Source organism: Scyliorhinus canicula, chromosome 11 (assembly GCF_902713615.1).
Source record: "Scyliorhinus canicula chromosome 11, sScyCan1.1, whole genome shotgun sequence".
NCBI classification, from domain to species: Eukaryota; Metazoa; Chordata; class Chondrichthyes; order Carcharhiniformes; family Scyliorhinidae; genus Scyliorhinus; species Scyliorhinus canicula.
Window position 1 is genome coordinate 146,285,362 of NC_052156.1, and position 23,056 is coordinate 146,308,417.

The 23,056-nt window shown below is 50.8% G+C and overlaps 1 protein-coding gene across 5 annotated transcripts in view; it reads left to right on the forward strand.

Moving 5' to 3' along the window:
- Nucleotides 1–19,723, forward strand: part of golgb1 (golgin B1) — an 82,724-nt gene extending 63,001 nt beyond the window's left edge. For 3 of the 5 annotated variants that reach the window (XM_038811682.1, XM_038811680.1, XM_038811681.1), the window contains exons 17-23: nt 2,097–2,232; nt 5,347–5,484; nt 8,572–8,736; nt 10,577–10,674; nt 14,692–14,826; nt 17,540–17,648; nt 18,882–19,723. In XM_038811682.1, the coding sequence (XP_038667610.1) occupies nt 2,097–2,232; nt 5,347–5,484; nt 8,572–8,736; nt 10,577–10,674; nt 14,692–14,826; nt 17,540–17,648; nt 18,882–19,013 (913 nt within the window). In that variant the 3' untranslated portion in view covers nt 19,014–19,723. The remainder of the gene's footprint in view (nt 1–2,096; nt 2,233–5,346; nt 5,485–8,571; nt 8,737–10,576; nt 10,675–14,691; nt 14,827–17,539; nt 17,649–18,881) is intronic. The other 2 variants (XM_038811683.1, XM_038811684.1) reach the window with 2 other exon arrangements.
- The last annotated feature ends 3,333 nt before the right edge of the window (nt 19,724–23,056 follow it).

Below are 23,056 nucleotides of genomic sequence, written 5' to 3' on the forward strand. Positions count from 1 at the left end.
TGCTGCCGTGTGTGTGTGTGTAACTCTGCTGCCGTGTGTGTGTGTGTAACTCTGCTGCCGTGTGTGTGTGTGTAACTCTGCTGCCGTGTGTGTGTGTAACTCTGCTGCTGTGTGTGTGTGTATGTATAACTGCTGCCCTGTGTGTGTGTAACTCCGCTGCCCTGTGTGTGTGTAACTCTGCTGCCGTGTGTGTGTGTAACTCTGCTGCCGTGTGTGTGTGTAACTCTGCTGCCGTGTGTGTGTGTAACTCTGCTGCCGTGTGTGTGTGTGTAACTCTGCTGCCGTGTGTGTGTGTAACTCTGCTGCCGTGTGTGTGTGTAACTCTGCTGCCGTGTGTGTGTGTAACTCTGCTGCCGTGTGTGTGTAACTCTGCTGCCGTGTGTGTGTGTAACTCTGCTGCCGTGTGTGTGTGTAACTCTGCTGCCGTGTGTGTAACTCTGCTGCCGTGTGTGTAACTCTGCTGCCGTGTGTGTGTGTGTAACTCTGCTGCCGTGTGTGTGTGTAACTCCGCTGCCGTGTGTGTAACTCTGCTGCCGTGTGTGTGTGTGTAACTCTGCTGCCGTGTGTGTGTAACTCCGCTGCTGTGTGTGTGTGTAACTCTGCTGCCGTGTGTGTGTGTGTGTAACTCCGCTGCCGTGTGTGTAACTCTGCTGCCGTGTGTGTGTGTGTAACTCTGCTGCCGTGTGTGTGTGTAACTCTGCTGCCGTGTGTGTGTGTGTGTAACTCTGCTGCTGTGTGTGTGTGTAACTCTGCTGCTGTGTGTGTGTGTAACTCTGCTGCCGTGTGTGTGTGTGTGTAACTCTGCTGCTGTGTGTGTGTGTAACTCCGCTGCCCTGTGTGTGTGTAACTCTGCTGCCGTGTGTGTGTGTAACTCTGCTGCCGTGTGTGTGTGTGTGTAACTCTGCTGCTGTGTGTGTGTGTAACTCCGCTGCCCTGTGTGTGTGTAACTCTGCTGCCGTGTGTGTGTGTGTAACTCTGCTGCCGTGTGTGTGTGTGTAACTCTGCTGCCGTGTGTGTGTGTGTAACTCTGCTGCCGTGTGTGTGTGTAACTCTGCTGCCGTGTGTGTGTGTAACTCTGCTGCCGTGTGTGTGTGTGTCACTCTGCTGCCGTGTGTGTGTGTAACTCTGCTGCCGTGTGTGTGTGTAACTCTGCTGCCGTGTGTGTGTGTTTAACTCTGCTGCCGTGTGTGTGTGTGTAACTATGCTGCCGTGTGTGTGTGTGTGTAACTTTGCTGCTGTGTGTGTGTGTAACTCCGCTGCCCTGTGTGTGTGTAACTCTGCTGCCGTGTGTGTGTGTGTAACTCTGCTGCCGTGTGTGTGTGTGTAACTCTGCTGCCGTGTGTGTGTGTGTAACTCTGCTGCCGTGTGTGTGTGTAACTCTGCTGCCGTGTGTGTGTGTAACTCTGCTGCCGTGTGTGTGTGTGTCACTCTGCTGCCGTGTGTGTGTGTAACTCTGCTGCCGTGTGTGTGTGTAACTCTGCTGCCGTGTGTGTGTGTTTAACTCTGCTGCCGTGTGTGTGTGTGTAACTATGCTGCCGTGTGTGTGTGTGTGTAACTTTGCTGCCGTGTGTGTGTGTAACTCTGCTGCCATGTGTGTGTGTAACTCTGCTGCCGTGTGTGTGTGTAACTCTGCTGCCGTGTGTGTGTGTAACTCTGCTGCCGTGTGTGTGTATAACTCTGCTGCCGTGTGTGTGTGTAACTCTGCTGCCGTGTGTGTGTGTAACTCTGCTGCCGTGTGTGTGTGTAACTCCACTGCCCTATGTGTGTGCGTGTGTGTATATGTAACACCACTGCCCTGTGTGTGCGTGTGTCTATGTACTCCACTGCCCTGTGTGTGTGTGTGTGTGTATGTAACTCCACTGTCCTGTGTGTGTGCGTGTGTATGTAACTCCACTGCCCTGTGTGCATGTGTGTTACTCGACTGCCCCGTGTTTGTAACTCCACTGCCTTGTGAGTGTAACTCCACTGCCCTGTGCATGTTACTCTGTTGCCCTGTGTTGTGTGAGCGTCTTAGTCTGTCGCCCTGTGTTGTGTGCGCCTGTTAATCTGTTGCCCTGCTTTGTGTGTGTGTGTTACTCTGTTGCTCTGTGTTGCAGGTCTGAGAAGTTATCTGTTACCAAGCAATGTGAAAGGCTGAAAGAACAATATCTGATTGCTGTGTCAGATAAGGACAAACAAATCCAAGAGCTTCAGACCCTGTGTCAGGAGCTACGACTGAAGGTGAGCCACCAGGTACTTGGTTTTTACAGCTATACCATCTTAGTTTCACAGTTGCTGCTGACATGAGATTCTGCATGGTGCCATGTCAGGAACAAAATTGAATTATTTCTTCTTTACACTTTCAGGATATGGGGAGTCTTGAAGTGCATAGATATTGTCGGAGTAGAATTAAGAGAGAAATCAAGAAGGCAAAAAGGGCATATGAGATTGCTTTGGCAGATAAGGCAAAGGAGAATCCAAAGAGCTTCTACAAATACTTAAAGCGCAAAAGAGTAGCAAGGGAGAGAGAGTAGGGCTTCTTAAGGATCTGCAAGGTCATCTAAGTGCGGATCCACAAGAGATGGGTGTGTTCCTAAATGAATACTTCTCAGTATTTACTGTTGAGAAAGTCATGGATGTTAGGGAACTTGGGGAAATAAATAGTGATGTCTTGAGGAGTGAACATATTGCAGAGAAGGAGGTGCTGGAAGTCTTAAAGTGCATCAAGGTAGATAAATCCCGGGACCTGATGAAATGTATCTCAGGACGTTGTGGGAGGCTCGGGAGGAAATTACTGGTCCCCTAGCTGAGATATTTGAATCGTCGACAAGCACAGGCGAGATGCCTGAAGATTGGAGGGTAGCAAATGTTTGTTTCAGAAGGGCCACAGGGAAAAGACTTGGAACTACAGACCGGTGAGCCTAATGTCTGTGGTGGTTAAGTTGTTGGAAGGTATTCGAAAGATAGGATCTATAGGCATTTAGAGAGGCAAGGACTGATTAGGGACAATGAGCATGGCTTTGTGAGTGGAAAATCATGTCTCACGAATTGGATTGAGTTTTTTGAAGGGGTAACGCAGAAGGTAGATGAGGGCTGTGCAGTCAACATTGTCTGCATGGACTTTAGCAAGGCCTTTGACAAGATACTGCATGGTAGGTTGTTGCATGAGGTTAAATCTCAAGGGATCCAGTATGAGGTAGCCAATTGAATACAAAATTGGCTTGACGACAGAAGACCAGGGTGGTTGTAGAGGATTATTTTTCAAACTGGAGGCCTATAACTAGTGGTGTACCTCAAAGAACAGTCCTGGGTCAACTGGTATTTGTTATTTATATTAATGATTTGGATGGAAATTTTGGCGGCATGGGTTAGTTTGCAGAGGACATCAAGATTGGTGGCATAGTTGACAGTGAAGAAGGTCATCTAGGATTGCAGTGGAATTTTGATTAATTGGGCCAGTGGGTGGATGAATGGCAGATGGAGTTTAATTTAGATAAATGTGAAGTGATGCAGTTTGGTAAATCAAGTTGGGGCAGGACCTACTCAGTTAATGGTAGGGAGTTGGGGAGAGTTATAGAACAAAGAGATCTCGGAGTACAGGTTAATAGCTCCTTGAAAGTGGAGTCACAGGTGGACAGGGTGGTGAAGAAGGCACTAGGCATGCTTGGTTTCATTGGTCAGTACATTAAATACAGGAGTTGGGACCTCTTGGTGAAGTTGTACAAGGCATTAGGATGGCCACACTTGGAATACTGTGTACAGTTCTGGTCACCCTATTATAGAAAGGATATTATTAAACTATAAAGAGTGCAGAAAGGATTTATTGAGATGCTACCAGGACTTGATGGTTTGAGTTATAAGGAGAGGCTGGATAGACTGGGACTTTTTTCCCTGGAGCGTAGGAGGCTTAGGGGTGATCTTATACAGGTCTATAAAATAATGAGGGGCGTAGAAAAGGTAGATAGTCAACATCTTTTCCCAAAGGTAGGGGAGTCTAAAACTAGGGGGCTTAGGTTTAAGGTGAGAGTGGAGAAATACAAAAGGGTCCAGAGAAGCATTTTTTTCACACAGGGTGGTGAGTGTCTGTAGAGGCAGGTACAATTTTGTCTTTTATAATAGACAGTTATATGGGAAAGCTGTGTATAGAACAAAATAGAACAAATAAAATTACAGCACAGGAACAGGCCCTTCGGCCCTCCCAGCCTGCGCCGGCATCCAGATCCTTTATCTAAACCTGTCGCCTATTTTCCAAGGATCTACTTCCCTCTGTTCCTCACCCGTTCACATATCTGTCTAGATGCATCTTAAATGATGCTATCGTGCCCGCCTCTACCACCTCCGCTGGCAAAGCGTTCCAGGCACTCACCACCCTCTGCGTAAAAAACTTTCCACGCACATCTCCCTTAAACTTTCCCCCTCTCACCTTGAAATCGTGACCCTTGTAACTGACACCCCCACTCTTGGAAAAAGCTTGTTGCTATCCACCCTGTCCATACCTCTCATAATTTTGTAGACCTCAATCAGGTCCCCCCTCAACCTCCGTCTTTCCAACGAAAACAATCCTAATCTACTCAACCTTTCTTCATAGCTAGCACCCTCCATACCAGGCAACATCCTGGTGAACCTCCTCTGCACCCTCTCTAAAGCATCCACATCCTTTTGGTAATGTGGCAACCAGAACTGTACGCAGTATTCCAAATTTGGTCTAACCAAAGTCCTATACAACTGTAACATGACCTGCCGACTCTTGTACTCAATACTCAGGGAATAGATGGGTATGAGCCAAATGTGGGCAATTGGGACTAGCTTAGTGGTAAAACCTGGGCAGCATGGACAAGTTGGGCCGAAGGGCCTGATTCCATGCTGTAAACCTCTATGACTCTATAACAAGTTGGTCCCAGCATCCATCCCTGGACTCTGATAGAGAGTAAGTAACTCAGCCAGCATGGTCTGGACTGGGTTAAAATCAGCCCAGGTTCCCTCTCCTGATCGTGCTGTAGGGACTCCCACTGTGCCTGGACTTCAGGCACTGTGGTGATGTTCACTGTCTAGACTCGTGCCTATCAAAAGATCCCTTGGAACAATTGCTGAGAGTTAGCTGAGGAGTGGTACTCCATAATGGCTTCGGCCCCTCAAGGGTAGAGGGAGGGATACTGTAGAGGAGTGAGTGCAAGACAGCAAAGAGCTGCAGCTGCACCCTGTGGCCCCAGCTGGTGGAGTGTGGTTTGTGCCGAATGTTCTGGCACAGTTGTAGGAGTCTTGAAACAGGACAAGGAGAGGTCGAGACCCTCGCCACATAGAGGCGGCAAGCATAACTTACTAACCAAAAAATAATGAAGTTCTAGCAATATCACATCTTTCAAACAGGCACCGGAAGAAGCAGCTGACCCTGGTGAAACCCTTCAATGTGTACAGACCGAGAACAGCCAGCTGAAGGTCCAGCTGAACAACAGCCTGAAAGAACTCCATCAGAAGGAACTTCGCATCCAGAAACTCAACAGCAAGGTGTGTGCAACAGGCACATTTGTCTTTATCCTGGTTATGTGTCTCCTCTATTTATTGTAGGAGTCTTCAGTGGAGCCTGTGGCGAATAAATAAATGACAGACAATAACGTCAGGATTGTCGCGTTCCCTTGCACTTCAGCGAAATCCTAAAATCAAATTCAGATTCAGTCGGGCAAAAATTCCGAATTTCGATCTGGTTTCTGTCCTGGCATAATTCCAAAACATTCTGTGTGTTAGGACCCTGGATGTGAAATGGAACAAATTGCAATTTATGAAACTGTGAGGAAGGGATATTTTGTCCCAGGAGTGATAACACTGACCAATAGATATCTTTTATGTTATAGTTCACAGACCACTTATAAATAAAGTTAACAATTTGGTTTACTTGCTTTTCTCTGTGCCAAAACCTTGGAGAGAACCTTTCAGGACCCAGCTTAAGTGCTGTGTGGTCAGACTAAAATCCTATGGCAAACTGCAAAACTACGGAGAGACCTGGCTCCACCCCTTAATTACACCATAAGGCATCCTTTCATCTTCTCTCACTAAGATGTCCCATGACCTGTTTATTCCGGACTAAACACCATCCCTCATAAATTATCTACAACCCAGCATCTCCAAAATCAAAACAATGTTCCGTTAGCCATCTGTCTGTACACAAGAAAATAGGTAAAATCAATTATTACCAAATTTTTATGATCCCTTAATCACACCTTTAGCAGACATATTACTTGTATGTATCTTAAACCGGGGCTTTTAATAACACTACTGCAACAAATATAATATCTAACAATTTTCTACATTCGTCACATATGTGATAAAAGTAAAGTATCCTCCACGTCCTTCTCAACCTGTCTGCAACCTTTGACATGGTTGAATGCAACTTCCTCCTCCAATGCACTATATAAATGCTACTGAATTGTTGGTGCTACTGCACTCTCCCCTCCCCCCGATAGGTATGGGCACCCCCTCCTCCACTGTGGGGTGTTGGCACTCCCTCCCCTCCCCTGGTTGTAAACACTCCATTCCCCATCTCCCCTGGGGGGGGGGGGGGTGGTCACTCTCCCCTGGGAGGTCTGGTCACTCTTCCTCCCTCTCTTGGGGGGTGTGGTCGCTCTTCCTTCCTCCCCTGGGGGGGTGTGGTCACTCTCCCCTGGGGGTGTGTGGTCACTCTCCCCTGGGGGGGTGTGGTCACTCTCCCCTGGGGGGGTGTGGTCACTCTCCCCTGGGGGGTGTGGTCACTCACCCCTGGGGGTAAGGTCACTCTCCCCTGGGGGGTGTGGTCACTATTCTTCCCTCCCCTGGGGGGAGTGTGGTCACTCTTCCTCCTTCCTCTGGGGGGTATGGTCACTCTCCCTCCCTTCCCTGGGGGGGTGTGGTCACTCTTCCTCCCCTGGGGGGTGTGGTCACTCTTCCTCCCCTGGGGGGTGTGGTCACTCTTCCTCCCCTGGGGGGTGTGGTCACTCGTCCTCCCCTGGGGGGTGTGGTCACTCTTCCTCCCCTGGGGGGTGTGGTCACTCTCCCTTGGGGGGTGTGGTCACTCTCCCTTGGTGGGTGTGGTCACTCTTCCTCCCTTGGGGGGTGTGGTCACTCTCCCTTGGTGGGTGTGGTCACTCTTCCTCCCTCCCGTGGGGCGTGTGAACACTCCCTCCCCTCCCCTGGGGGCGTGTGAACACTCCCTCCCTCCCCTGGGGGCGTGTGAACACTCCCTCCCCTCCCCTGGGGGCGTGTGAACACTCCCTCCCCTCCCCTGGGGGCGTGTGAACACTCCCTCCCCTCCCCTGGGGGCGTGTGAACACTCCCTCCCCTCCCCTGGGGGCGTGTGAACACTCCCTCCCCTCCCCTGGGGATATGTGAACACTCCCTCCCCTCCCCTGGGGGCGTGTGAACACTCCCTCCCCTCCCCTGGGGGCGTGTGAACACTCCCTCCCCTCCCCTGGGGATATGTGAACACTCCCTCCCCTCCCCTGGGGATATGTGAACACTCCCTCCCCTCCCCTGGGGGCGTGTGAACACTCCCTCCCCTCCCCTGGAGGGTTGTGGTCACTCACTCCCCTCCCCTATGCGGTGTGGTCACTCTCCCCTGGGTGTGTGTGGGCGGATTCCTCCCTCCCCTGGGGAGGAATGTGGACCCTCCCTCCCCTCCACTGGGGAGTTGTGAACACTCCCTCCCCTCCCTTGGGGGATGTGGATAGTCTCCTCCCTCCCCTGGGGCATGTGAACTCTACCCCCCCCCCCCCCCTTCCCCTGGGATGTGTGAACACTCACTCCTCTCCCCTGGGGGTTGTGCTCACACGTCCTCCCCTGGGGGGTGCGGTCACTCTCCCTCCCTCCCCTGGGGGGTGTGGTCACTCTTCCTCCCTTGGGGGGTGTGGTCACTCTCCCTTGGGGGGTGTGGTCACTCTTCCTCCCTCCCTTGGGGCGTGTGAACACTCCCTCTCCTCCCCTGGGGCATGTGAACTCTACCCCCACCCCCCCCCCCCCCCCCCCTTCCCCTGGGATGTGTGAACACTCACTCCTCTCCCCTGGGGGTTGTGCTCACACATCCTCCCCTGGGGGGTTCGGTCACTCTCCCTCCCTCCCCTGGGGGGTGTGGTCACTCTTCCTCCCTTGGGGGGTGTGGTCACTCTCCCTTGGGGGGTGTGGTCACTCTTCCTCCCTCCCTTGGGGCGTGTGAACACTCCCTCTCCTCCCCTGGGGGCGTGTGAACACTCCCTCCCCTCACTTGGAGGGTTGTGGTCACTCACTCCCCACCCCTATGCGGTGTGGTTCACTCTCCCCTGGGTGTGTGTGGCCGGTTTCCTCCCTCCCCTGGGGGGGGGGGGGGGCGGTGAACACTCCCTTCCCCTGGGTGGAGGGGGGCACACTCCTTCTCCTTCCCTCGGGGTTATGAACACTCTCACCTCAGCGGGAAGTGGGTATGGACACTCCCTCTCCTCATCCTGGGGGGGTATGAATACTTGCTGCCCTCATCTCCGGGGGGGGGGGGGGGGGGGGGGGGGGGGGATTGTGGACTTTCCTTCTCTGTCTTCTCTCCACAACACATGTACCCTGTATTTTCCATGCTCTCTCACTCCGTGCCATCCACAGATGTCCCTGGTGTTTGAAGAAAAGATTGCACTCTCTGCCCAACTGCGGGGAACTGGGCAGAACCTGCGCGACACACAGCATCGGCTGAACGAGTTACAGTCACGTCACCAAATCCTCGAACAACAGCTGCAGTCTTCCACAGATCTGCAGGATGATAAGGAGAAGGTGGGTTAAAAAAGGCTACGAAACTGAGGTTCAAAATTTGTGGATGCTACGAAGATTGGAAACATTATCAGCTGTGATGAAGATAGTCTTGAACATTCGAAAGTACAGAAAGATGTTGGTGGATTGGGCAGACAAGTGGCAGGTGAAGTTCAATGCAGAGAAGTGTGAGGTGATTCATTTTCACAGGAAAAATGTGGAGAAAGAGTAAAAAAATAAAGGGAGAAACTAAAGGAGGTGCAGAACTGAGCGATCTCACTGTATATGTACACAAGTCATCGAAAGTGGCAGGGCATGTTGAGAAAGAATTTAATAAAGTATATAGTATATAGGGCTTTATTAATGGAGGCATTCAGTAGAAGAGTCAGGAGGTGATGTTGAATGTGTATAAAACACAAGTTAGGCCTCACCTGGAGTACTACACCTAGTACTGAACACCATACCTGAGGAAGGATATGAAGTCATTGAAGAGAGTGCACAGCAGATTCACAAGAATCATTCCAGAGATGAAGAACCGTAGCTATGAGGATAGATTAGAGAGGTTGGGTCTGTTTTCCATAGAGAAAATAAATCTGGGAGGAGACTTGATAGAGGCATTCAAGATCCTGAGGGTTATGACAGGGTAAATACTGAGAAACTGTTCCCACTCAAGAGAGCATCAAGAACGAAAGGGCACAGATTAAAAATTATTGCTAAAAGGTGTAAAAGTGATGTGAGGAAAAATGTTTTCACCCAGCAGGTGGTTGAAGTCTGGAACTATCTTCCTGAGAGGGTGGTGGAGGCAGGTTCGATCGAGGTATTCGAGAGGGAATTGGATTGCTATCTGAAAAGAATGAATGTGCAAGGTCACATAAGAACAGAAGAACTAGGAGCAGGATTAGGCAATTCAGCCCCTCGAGCCCACTTCACCATTCAATACGATCATGGCTGATTGCCTCTTGGCCTCAACTCCACTTTCCTGCCCCTTCTCCATACCCCTTGAACCCATTACTAATTAAAAATCTGTTGGCGACACAGTGGCGCAGTGCTTAGCGCTGCTGCCTCACGGCGCCGAGAACCTGAGTTCGATCCCGGCCCTGGGTCACTGTCCGTGTGGAGTTTGCACATTCTCCCCGTGTCTGCGTGGGTCTCACCCCCACAACCTAAAGATGAGCAGGGTAGGTGGATTGGCCATGCTAAATTGCTCCTTAATTGGAAAAAAAGGAATTGGGTACTTTAAATTTTTTTTTAAACTTAAAAAAAAAATCTGTCACCCTATCTCCTCAAATTTACTCAATATCCCGGCATCCACCGCACTCTGGGCGAGTGAATTTCACGAGCCCTTGAGAGAAGCAATTCTTCCTCATCTCTGTTTTAAATCTGCTACCTCTTATCCTAAAACTATGAGCTCTCATTCTAGATTACCCCGCTCTACATCCACCTTGTCAATACCTTTTATCATCTTATTGTCTCAATTAGATCTTCTCTCATTCTTCTAAATTCGAGAGAGTACAGCCCTAAACTGCGCAATCTCTCTGATAAGAACATCTCTGGAATCAATCTAGTGAACCTCCTCTGAACTGTCTCCAATGCAACTACATCGCTCCTCAAATAAGGGGACCAAAACTGCACAATTACAGGGATAAGGCAGGACGAGTTAGAAACACTCTTTCAGAGAACAAGCACAGACTCGATGGGCCGAATTACCACCATCTGCACTAAGGATTCTGTAAAATACCTGAATTAGATTCCAGCTGTATTTCATTCATTACATCTATAATTTAATGTAATGTTATATTATTTCCAAGTGTTCTGTGATGTCTCTGGGTGTTGTTTTGACCCCTCTGTGGTTTGTGACCTGTAGGTGGATTCCATGGTTGACGCTGCCCCTGGTGGCCCACAGGGGAAGGATAGAAACAAAGAGCAGCTCAAGGAAACGGACCTTAGACATTTGAAGCAAAGGTAATGTCTGTCACAGAACCTCTTGCCCTTGGATTGATGCTGCACTGCAAAATGTAAATGAGCCAGCGTTCATTGTGGGTCTCGGCCAAAGTTATGTCCTAGACTGTAAATTCTCTGTCCGGCGCACAGTGGGAAACTGTGCTGGGGCTGCTGTTATGTGGGGTAACCTTTGCCACCTCTTTGATCTCAATTCTACCATCTTTTGCAACACAGGATAAAGCACCAAGAAAAATCAGCCGGGGGAATTCAATAAATGTATTCACCCAAAGAGTGGGAAGAAGATGACACGTGCTACCATGAGGAGTGGTTGAGGGGCCTAGTAGTTGAGGGAAGGCTAGATGAGGGTCTGAGTGAGGGAAGAGGAAAGTGAGGACTTTACTATGATTGTTAAGTGAAGAGCTATAGGAAGAGTCTTGAGTGGAGCATAAATGCTGACATGAACTGTTTGGGTCGAATGGGCACTTTCTCTGCTGTGAGGGATATTTAATTGCTGTCACTGACCAAAATGGGATATTTATTTGATGCAAAGCATTATCTAACACGCGAGCAGCTGGAATCATTCTAATCTCAACATTCACCTGAAGTTTGTTGATTTTACGTTATTTTGAAGCTCCCAGTACATATGAATATATGAATGAGGAGGCCACTCGGCCCCTTTGAGCCTGTTCCACCATTCAGTAAGGTCATAGCTAATCTTATTGTAACCTCAATTCCATATTCCTGCCTGTTGCTCATCAAGAACCTATCTGGTGCGGCCTTAAAAACGTTCAAAGACTTTCCTTCTACATCGAATCATTGAATGATACAGCCCAGAGGGAGAAATTTTCACCCATTGTGCCAGCTCCTTTTTGGAGCTGTCTGATAAATTCCACCTCCCTACTCTTTCCCTTCATAAATCTCTTATTTATGCCTCCGGACATCTGATCATTTCCCTCTTATACGGCTTATTATTTCAAAATTATCCATGACCATTTTGACTTTGCTTTTTAATTTGGCAGCCATTAATCCTCACTGAAGCCATTTCTTTTCTACCGCTGCAAGGCCCATTTTATAATTGTATTTTTGATTACAGGCTGCTTGTTTTTGCAGTCTGCCTTCCTCTCTGAATATCTCTCTGAAGTGCACTCAGCTCTGCAATCGGGGAGGGTAGGCAATGAGATCATAAAGTGCCGGAAGTCATACAGCAGGTGCATCGGCATCTGAATTAAGGACGTTGAGTTTGCATTCTGGGAGGATTCCCCCCAACAGATGTGATTGACTTGCTGTGACTTTCCGAAGTGTTTGATGGGGCAGTGTAAAAGGGAACATTACTCTGTATCTAACCTGTGCTGTACCTGCTCGGGGTGTGTTTGTTTGGATAGTGTAGAGCAGGGGTGGGCAAACTACGGCCCGCGGGCCGCATGCGGCCCGCCAAAGGTATTTCTGCGGCCCACCAAGTCATTAAAAAAAAAAAAAAAAAAAATTTTCTAAAAAAAAAATTTTTTTTTTTTTTTAATTTTTTTTTTAAAGGTTAATGGGTGGGGGGGCTGTTGGATTACTTACTGGCATAGGGTGGATACGTTGACTTGAGTAGGGTGATCATTGCTTGGCACAACGTCGAGGGCCGAAGGGCCTGTTCTGTGCTGTACTGTTCTATGTTCTATATGAGGCGCCCAGAATCATAACCGGGTGAAGTAATTATTTTACTTAATATACTATGCGGCCCTTTGTGAATTGTGAATTTCTGAATGCGGCCCTTGCACGGAAAAGTTTGCCCACCCCTGGTGTAGAGGGAGCTTTACTCTGTATCTAGCCTGTGCTGTAGCTGCCCTGGGAGTGTTTGATGGGTACAGTGTAGAGGGAGTTTTACTCTATCTAACCTGTGCTGTATCTGCCTGGAGAGTGTTTGTTTGGACAGTGTTGAGGAAGTTTTACTCTTAATCTAACCTGTACTGTAGCTGCCCTGGGAGTGTTTGATGGGGACGGTGTAGAGGAAGTTTTGCTCTGTATCTAACACTGTGCTGTTCTTACCCTGGAGTGGTTTGATGGGACAGTGTAAACAATTTTGTTAGCTTTTTGGATCACCATTTGGATCAATCATAGAGAATATTTGGATTTAAATTGAGTTGTGGCTCTTTTTTCCTGAATGTGTATTCAGGCAAACCTATTGTAGTTGGTACTGCTCAGTGCAAAACTGACTCACACAGACCAGGATGGCCCTGGGTTAATGCAATGATCAAATAACAGTTGGGAAATTACAATTGGCCTCCACACCTCTTGAGTTAGTGAATATGGGGTGGGGGGGATAGGGGGAACAGAGAATCTTGGAATTCCTGGTTTCCAATGCTATCAATTAACCAGTAACGCCTGTGTGGGTAAGGATGGGGCCTGTGTGGGTAAGGGTGAGGCCTGTGTGGGTAAGGGTGAGGCCTGTGTGGGTAAGGGTGAGGCCTGTGTGGGTAAGGGTGAGGCCTGTGTGGGTAAGGATGGGGCCTGTGTGGGTAAGGATGGGGCCTGTGTGGGTAAGGGTGAGGCCTGTGTGGGTAAGGGTGAGGCCTGTGTGGGTAAAGGTGAGGCCTGTGTGGGTAAGGATGGGGCATGTGTGGCTAAGGATGAGGCCTGTGTGGGTAAGGATGAGGCCTGTGCGGTAAGGATGGGGCCTGTGCGGGTAAGGATGAGGCCTGTGCGGGTAAGGATGGGGCCTGTGTGGGTAAGGATGAGGCCTGTGTGGGAAAGGTTGTGGCCTATGTGGGTAAGGATGGGGCCTGTGTGGGTAAGGATGGGGCCTGTGTGGGTAAGGATGGGGTCTGTGTGGGTAAGCATGAGGCCTGTGTGGGTAAGGATGAGGCCTGTGTGGGTAAGGATGAGGCCTGTGTGGGTAAGGCCTGTGTGGGTAAGCATGAGGCCTGTGTGGGTAAGGATGAGACCTGTGTGGGTAAGGATGGGGCCTGTGTGGGGAAGGTTGAGGCCTGTGTGGGTAAGGATGGGGCCTGTGTGGGTAAGGATGGGGCCTGTGTGGGTAAGGATGGGGTCTGTGTGGGTAAGCATGAGGCCTGTGTGGGTAAGGATGAGGCCTGTGTGGATAAGGATGGGGCCTGTGTGGGTAAGCATGAGGCCTGTGTGGGTAAGGATGAGACCTGTGTGGGTAAGGATGGGGCCTGTGGGGAAGGTTGAGGCCTATGTGGTAGGTTTGACGCCTGTGTGGGTAAGGATGGGGCCTGTGTGGGTAAGGATGGGGCCTGTGTGGGTAAGGATGGGGCCTGTGTGGGTAAGGATGGGGCCTGTGTGGGTAAGGATGGGGCCTGTGTGGGTAAGGATGGGGCCTGTGTGGGTAAGGATGGGGCCTGTGTGGGTAAGGATGGGGCCTGTGTGGGTAAGGATGGGGCCTGTGTGGGTAAGGATGAGGCCTGTGTGGGTAAGGATGGGGCCTGTGTGGGTAAGGATGAGGCCTGTGTGGGTAAGGATGAGGCCTGTGTGGGTAAGGATGAGACCTGTGGTTGTAAGAGATGTTCTGAGTGAATGAATAACCCACAAACATTAATTGTCTGCCGTCTAGTGGAGTCAGGGAACAGGAAATGGTGGCGACATTTCTTGGGGTAGATACTGTTGTTAAAAGCAGGTTGCGTAGACTAGATTTGTATTCCCCTGAGTTTAGAAAATTAAAAGCTGGTCTAATTGAAGTGTTGATAAGGATTCTCTACGGGTGGAGTCCAGACTAAGGGGACATAAACTAGAAATTAAAGCTAAACCTTCCAATGTGTTGTCAGGACGCAGTTCGTACACAGGCGAGAGGGAATCTGGAACTGTCTCATCCAAGAAGGATTTGGGCTTGGGAGAGACCTGTTAGACGTTTGCGGCGGAGAGTGAGAGATCATTGTTAGGCAATGGTATTAAGAGAGCGGGAAGCATTACTTTGGATACAGAACAAATCAATCACAATCTCATTCAAAGGCAGAACAGGTTCCAAGGGCAGAATGGCCTCTTAACGGTCCCATGCTGCTATAAAAGCTATTGCTTTTCCTGATCTGCGTTTCACAGGCTGATTGCAGCCAAACAGATGCAGGACAGAACTGAGCAAGAACTTACCCAATTGGAGGGTTCGCTGGCTGAAGAACGGGAAAGACGATTGGCTGCTGAGGAAGCCCTGTTGTCAGCGGAACATCGACTTAAGAGGTGAATGGACCAATCACGTGCAATAATAATGGGGAAACACTCCAGTTAATGGAGAGGGACAGAGGGGGGAATCCACTTCAAAAGGGGGTGTGAGAATGATGCATGGGGAGGGCAGAGACTGATACACTCTTAAAAACAATGTCACAGATGGGGGAGGTGTTAGATTAAACATGTCTGCCTGAGTTTTTAAAGATCAACCACAACTACTCACCTTCTCTGATATTCCTGCACCCATCAACCCGCCTTCTCCCCGTCAACCCACCTCCTCCCCGTCAACCCACCTTCTCCCCGTCAACCCACCTTCTCCCCGTCAACCCACCTTCTCCCCGTCAACCCACCTTCTCCCCGTCAACCCACCTTCCTCCTCTTCAGCCCACCTTCCCCCCATCAACCCACCTTCTCCCCGTCAACCCACCTTCTCCCCGTCAACCCACCTCCTCCCCGTCAACCCACCTTCTCCCCATCAACCCACCTTCTCCCCATCAACCCACCTCCTCCCCGTCAACCCACCTCCTCCCCGTCAACCCACCTCCTCCCCGTCAACCCACCTCCTCCCCGTCAACCCACCTCCTCCCCGTCAACCCACCTTCTCCCCATCAACCCACCTCCTCCCCGTCAACCCACCTTCTCCTCTTCAACCCACCTCCTCCCCATCAACCCACCTCCTACCCGTCAACCCACCTTCTCCTCTTCAACCCACCTTCTCCCCATCAACCCACCTTCTCCCCGTCAACCCACCTTCTCCCCGTCAACCCACCTTCTCCCCGTCAGCCCACCTTCTCCCCATCAGCCCACCTTCTCCCCGTCAACCCACCTTCTCCCCGTCAACCCCCCTTCACCCCGTCAACCCACCTTCTCCCCGTCAGCCCACCTTCTCCCCGTCAACCCACCTTCTCCCCGTCAACCCACCTTCTCCCCGTCAACCCACCTTCTCCCCGTCAACCCACCTCCTCCCCGTCAACCCACCTTCTCCCCGTCAACCCACCTTCTCCCCTTCAACCCACCTTCTCCCGTCAACCCACCTTCTCCCCGTCAACCCACCTTCTCCCCGTCAACCCACCTTCTCCCCGTCAACCCACCTTCTCCCCGTCATCAACCCACCTCCTCCCCGTCAACCCACCTCCTCCCCGTCATCCCGCCTTCTCCCCGTCAACCCCCCTCCTCCCCGTCATCCCGCCTTCTCCCCGTCAACCCACCTCCTCCCCGTCAACCCGCCTCCTCCCCGTCAACCCACCTCCTCCCCGTCATCCCGCCTTCTCCCCGTCAACCCCCCTCCTCCCCGTCATCCCGCCTTCTCCCCGTCAACCCACCTCCTCCCCGTCAACCCACCTTCTCCCCGTCAACCCACCTTCTCCCCGTCAACCCACCTTCTCCCCCTCAACCCGCCTTCTCCCCGTCAACCCGCCTTCCTCTTCTTCAACCCACCTTCTCCCCGTCAACCCACCTCCTCCCCGTCAACCCACCTCCTCCCCGTCAACCCACCTTCTCCCCGTCAACCCGCCTTCTCCCCATCAACCCGCCTTCTCCCCATCAACCCACCTTCTCCCCGTCAACCCACCTTCCTCCTCTTCAACCCACCTTCTCCCCGTCAACCCACCTTCTCCCCATCAACCCACCTTCTCCCCGTCAACCCACCTTCTCCCCGTCAAACCGCCTTCTCCCCAGAGATTGATGGATTGTGTTAGTTGAGCGTTTTAAGGGATTATGATGCTGAGGCAGGTAAATCTGGTCAGCCATGTTCTGTGGTAATTGAATAGTAACACAGGCTGGAGGGGCTAAATAACCATCTCCTGTTTTTGTGTCTCGGCTGGTTGTGTGGATCCCTCGGGAATATTTGGGCTGCAATTGCACGAACGTGGCCAGGGATTGACATTAGAGGTGCTGTGTATAGAGAGAGGCTGTGTATAGAGAGACTGTGTATAGAGAGAGAGGCTGTGTAGAGAGAGAGGCTGTGTAGAGAGAGAGGCTGTGTAGAGAGAGAGGCTGTGTAGAGAGAGAGGCTGTGTAGAGAGAGAGGCTGTGTAGAGAGAGAGGCTGTGTAGAGAGAGAGGCTGTGTAGAGAGAGAGGCTGTGTAGAGAGAGAGGCTGTGTAGAGAGAGAGGCTGTGTAGAGAGAGAGGCTGTGTATGGAGAGAGAGGCTGTGTATAAAGAGGCTGTGTATAGAGAGAGGTTGTGTATAGAGAGAGGTTGTGTATAGAGAGAGGCTGTGTACGGAGAGAGAGGCTGTGTACGGAGAGAGAGGCTGTGTACAGAGAGAGAGGCTGTGTACAGAGAGAGAGGCTGTGTACAGAGAGAGAGGCTGTGTACAGAGAGAGAGGCTGTGTACAGAGAGAGAGGCTGTGTACAGAGAGAGAGGCTGTGTACAGAGAGAGAGGCTGTGTACAGAGAGAGAGGCTGTGTACGGAGAGAGGCTGTGTACAGAGAGAGAGGCTGTGTACGGAGAGAGGCTGTGTATAGAGAGAGAGGCTGTGTATAGAGAGAGAGGCTGTGTATAGAGAGAGAGGCTGTGTATAGAGAGAGAGGCTGTGTATAGAGAGAGAGATGCTGTGTATAGAGAGAGAGAGGCTGTGTATAGAGAGAGAGAGGCTGTGTATAGAGAGAGAGGCTGTGTATAGAGAGAGAGGCTGTGTATGGAGAGAGGCTGTATGGGGTTCTAGGTTGGGAAGTGGCTGTGGTATTGAAAGTTCTCATTTGCTATTTATTTCTTTTACAGTGTGGAGCTGAGCGAGTGGGTCAGTGCCCAGGAGCGGAACCTCAATGCATCAGCTATGGAGGAGCATGCCATGCTGATAGACCTACCAGAAAGTGCCACGCCCAGCAAGGTCAGAGTCTGCACGGAACATCAATGCACTCCCATTCAGATCCCTTTCAACCCCAGGTTTAAACCTCCCCCCGCCCCACCCCTCCCTCGCCTACCCTCAGTGTAACCGCCTCCCAATCACCCCCCTCCTGCTGCACCCCCACCCCCCTCCTGCTGCACCCCCCGCCCCTCCTGCTGCACCCCCCACCCCTCCCTCACCTACCCCCAGTGTAACCGCCTTCCAATCACCCCTCTCCTGCTGCTCCCCCACCCCTCTCCTGCTGCACCCCCCCACCCCTCCTTCACCTACCCCCAATGTAACCGCCTCCCAATCACCCCCCTCCTGCTGCACCCCCCACCCCTCCCTCACCTACCCCCAGTGTAACCGCCTTCCAATCACCCCCCTCCTGCTGCACCCCCACCCCCCTCCTGCTGCACCCTGCTGCACCCCCCACCCCTCTCCTGCTGCACCCCCCACCCCCCTCCTGCTGCACCCCCAATCACTTCCTCGCTAACTCCCAGTGTAACCGCCTCCCAATCACCCCTCTCCTGCTACACCACCACCCCCCTCCTGCTGCACCCCCCACTCCTCTCCTGCTGCACCCCCCACCCCTCTCCTGCTGCACCCTGCTGCACCCCCCACCCCTCTCCTGCTGCACCCTGCTACACCCCCCCCCACCCTTCCCTCACCTACCCCCAGTGTAACCATCTCCCAATCACCCCCCCCATGCTGCACCTCCAATCACTTCCTCACCTACCCCCAGTGTATCCCCTCCCAATCACCCCTCTCCTGCTGCACCCACTCCCTCTTCCGCCCATGAAACTCCTCCTCCTCCAGTATAAAACATCCCCCTCACCCCCAGGTGTAACACACAATTCTCTCCACCTTCACCCACCCCCAGTGTAATGTGCTCCCCTCCCCCTGCCGGTCTGACATGCCCTTTCTCTAATGAAGTTTTATAATGAGCTCTCTGTTACAGCCCTACTGACCTCACTATAGGCCCTACATTGCGACCCCTGCTGACCTCACTATAGGCCCTACATTGCGACCCCTACTGACCTCACTATTGGCCCTACATTGCGACCCCTGCTGACCTCACTATGGGCCCGAAATTGCGACCCCTGCTGACCTCACTATGGGCTCTACATTGCGACCCCTGCTGACCTCACTATCGGCTCTACATTGCGACCCCTGCTGACCTCACTATGTCTCTGTGCCGATTTTGGTTCTAACCTATGGTGTTTTTGTCTTCAGACCCGGCGAGGCTCCAGAGTGAGGTCGATTTGTTCTCTGCTTCACAGTCGATCTCGGGCCAAGTTGCTGTGTGCCGTGTATGTCATTGTGCTGCACGTCCTCTTTCTCCTGTGCTTCACGGGGAATCTCTAAACTATCGGAAATCTGGTGCTCAGGGCCGGATGGGACTTGCGGACAATGAGCTGACAGAGTCCACGAACAGCACTTCATCTTAGGAGCACCAGCTTTATCTGTACCTGCAGCTGGGGATTTAATTTACCTTCTATGAGATTTTACTCTGTGAATGTTTAACCTGTTTGCAGAGCACTGCTATTGCCTGGGGTATTTGATTTACTTCTTTTGGTTGATGGGTGACAGTGTTGATGTTTTACACTACTGGCTGGGGAGTTGAACTTGGGGCTGGATTCGATCACATTGGCCCATCACAATGCACAAATCAGAACATGAGGATATCACAAGTCGGGCATTCAAAAACGTGTGACTGCTGCCATATGCTCTGATCTCCTCATGGGAATGGCTGAAGGTTAACACGCTTACCTGCCTCCCTTTCTGAAGGAAGGATTACTCCTTTTGCCAAAGCCTTTTCCAATTCTGCCTACATTCCTGCAGATGGTGGTTGCAGCTAGAATTTAGAGGTGCTGAAAGTGATCCGCAGTACTGGCTGTGCTCCAGCAGATGGTGGTGTTGCGCCACAAATAACACTGTCAATGGCTGCAAGGCAATGGAGCAACCCACTGGCTGGGGAAGCGACTCAACCGTGCCGTAAAATATGACGTAAAAGGTTCCACAGTTCAGATCTCATCGGCCAGGAAAGGATACAATGAAGTTGTTGGGGGAGAGAATAAACCAAAGGGAGATCCTTTCCAGCAGGCAGCAGCTTGTAGTGCCGACAGAGAAGGAATTTGCAGCTTTTAGTTAAACCTAGATTTAGGGATGTTCTGATAAAACACAGCCCGTCAGGGTGTGACAGAGGAGACAGCTGTGTGTCGGTGGAGGGAGGGCTTCACTTTGGTCCAGGTGCACTGGACACACTATCCAAATACTTTTCTAACCAGTCTAGCGTTGCCCTGGGGTGTAGTCCCAGACCTGCTGCCTGTCAGCTGATTTATAAGTGCCTTCTTATGACATGTTTACACTTTATTCCTTTAAACTCCTCATGATTCTGCAGCTCATCTTTGGGGTCTTACTGGCCCCTGAAAAAAAGTGACTCCTAACCACGTGCCTGGGGAGTGGTGGGCTCAGAGATTTTCACAGTAACTTCATTGCAGAGTTAATGTAAGCCTACTTGTGAGAATAATAAAGATTCTTATTGTGGGAAGGGAGGATTGTAGTACTGGGGAGGGGGGGGGGGGGCTGCTGGGACGGCGGTGGATTGATCACTTGCTCTCCCTGATGGTAAAATCGAAGTGCCTGGTTATTAATTAGCCTGGGAACAGGGTGTCTGCTCCAGTTGGGCCATTCTTCTTGGGCTGGGTGAGTGGCGGGCGGGGGGCGGGCGGGGGGGGGGGGGGGGGGGGGGGATGTGATAACCAGGTCGCGGTGAAAAGGCCGATTCTTTGCGATTACTGTAAGTGGGTGGAAATAAGACATTTAACCATCGCCTGGGTAGGGGTGGACTGTGGTAGATCGGCGGAGGGGGCGGCTGAAGTGTTGCTCCGTGAGAGTGAGTGGCGTTTGTATGTTTTACTGGAGAGACTTTGAGTGCCCCCATTGTAACTATTCCCAGTGTAACTGAGAGGCCATAAACAGCAACCCCGTGGGATTAACCTCCGGTCTCAGTGCAGCTCACCGGGAAGACAAGGGAATACCCACCCCAGGTTACCAGAGAGGGAGCTGACCCTGAGCCGCCTCCTCATCCTGACCCAATCCTCAACAGTTACAACCGGTTACTGCTCTTGTGAGCAATGCATCAAGGTTGTGGAATGGGGTTGGGTGGGGGGTTCATTTTATGGGATGTTCTGTCATTGTAATGGGGGTGGATGTTTGGACTTTTAATGAGAAACAAAATCACAAGGAGTTTAAATCATAATTTTTTAATAAATAAAGTATATATAAATAAATAATTCCACAACTGAGGGAACTTTCTACTCTTTGTGTACAGTGAATGAGAGTCCAGTGCTTATCACAAACAAACCTGTTTAATTTAATAGATTGTGTATTTATATGATGCAAATCGGATGAATAATTTGTCCCTTCCCCAGGGACGATGGATAAAATGGCTGCCGATGGCTCCTGGTGCAGTCGGTAAGATGGCTGCCGGTGATCAAGCTCCTTTGTCAGTGTTTAGCATTGTCTCTGTGGACAAAGTAAGTTCCCGTTAGGTATTGGAGGGATCAGGGAGCTATTGATGGCATTGGAATGGGAACAAGCCAAGGGGATTGTGGGGGAGGGGGGAGCTGGAGGAACATCAATGACCAAAATATTCATGTATGGCTCAGAATAAAATATTTTTCAAATCAAATCAATGGAGTCTCAGTCTTCGCACTCGCTGTTTGCTTGGCAATGAGAGACATGGGCTGGTTAAACCCAGATTCACCCACATTCTTTAAGATAGTTGAACACACTTTCCCTTCCCGACCCATCTTTTCACACTCGCCCTCCCACCTCTGCTGAACAATCTCCTCCCTTCACTCTTGCGCTTTTCCTCCTTAAGGCTCCCTCTCACCTTCGTGCACACTTGGGCGCATTCAGCACCTTTTCAATGCTCTCAGTTGGCTCTGTGTGGGTTGTGACATCAGTACAGCAACCTTTCCAGTGTACATGACAGGTCCCAGCTTCAGTCTACATGCCTGAGCACCACTAAAAGGGAGCGACCTATTGGAGGTATGTAACCTGTCTCTACTTGCCTCCGGGAGGATATTTGTTCTGTGCTTGTTTGATAATGACTGAGTAAGGTAAATGTCATTTCCTGCGCTTCCAGGATTTTCCCCGGTCTTGCCATGAAAATCTTTTTTTTTTAATTTAGATTACCCAATTCTTTTTTTCCAATTAAGGGGCAATTTAGCGTGGCCAATTCACCTACCCTGCACATCTTTTTGGGTTGTGAGGGTGAAATCCACACAGACACGGGGAGAATGTGCAACCTCCACACGGACAGTGACCCAGGGCCGGGATCGAACCCGGGTCCTCGGCACCATGAGGCAGCAGTGCTAACAACTGTGCCACCCCTTCCCAAGAAAATCCGAAACAACTTCTATAAAGGACAAGCACTCGCGCACCTTGTAGAAATATTAAAAATTTGGCAGCTACATAAATAGTTGCTTGGTAATACACAACTTGAGTATTGCTAGAAAAAGACTTGCTGCCGAAACTTTTCATCTTGCACTCAGGACAGATTCGCAAGAATACAAATTATAAAGGGATCAGCAATTCATACTACACGAGAAGAAAGTTTTGATTTTTGGCAAATGGACTTTTTTTTAAATTTTGGAGGACCCAATAATTTTTTTCCAATTAAGGGGCAATTTAGCATGGCCAATCCACCTATCCTGCACATCTTTGGGTTGTGGGGGTGAAACCCACGCAGACACGGGGAGAATGTGCAAACTCCTCACAGACAGTGACCCAGGGTCGGGATTCGAACCAGGGTCCTCAGCGCCGTAGGCAGCAATGCTAACCACTGTGCCACCGTGTTGCCTGGCAAATGGACTCTGATTGGTAGAGGTGTTGCCATGGAGAATCCACCGGGGAACAGATAACTGCCAAGCTTTTGTTTAAATTCAAACTAGACAGGTCAATTCTGGTCAAGACCATTTTCCTGGGTAATGAACCAGGGAATGGCTGTCTTTCGCCTACCGCCCCCCCCCCCCCCACCCCCCTCCCTTCCGAAGCTTCTGTTTAGTTGAAAAAGGCACAACATGTGGAGGTGTACCAGTCTGCAAAGGACAGAGCCCTGTGTGTGAATATATGTGGCTTCTCGCACACAAGTGGACCACACTGAGCTCGAGTCCTGTCACTAATGCTGGTACAATTAAAACTGCGGAGGTGCAAGAGGTCAGCGTTGGGAGGAACCGGTGGGGATTACAGAGCAAGGAATGGATTTGAGCATTTTTGGATGTTAAAGTTGAGGCAATGTGGACAAGGCAGGCAGAATGTTGTTCGGTGAGTTCTTACCGAGCCAACTGATTTTGGACAGTGAGATTTCCCCCGGGGGAACATGAACTTCTGGGGGAGGG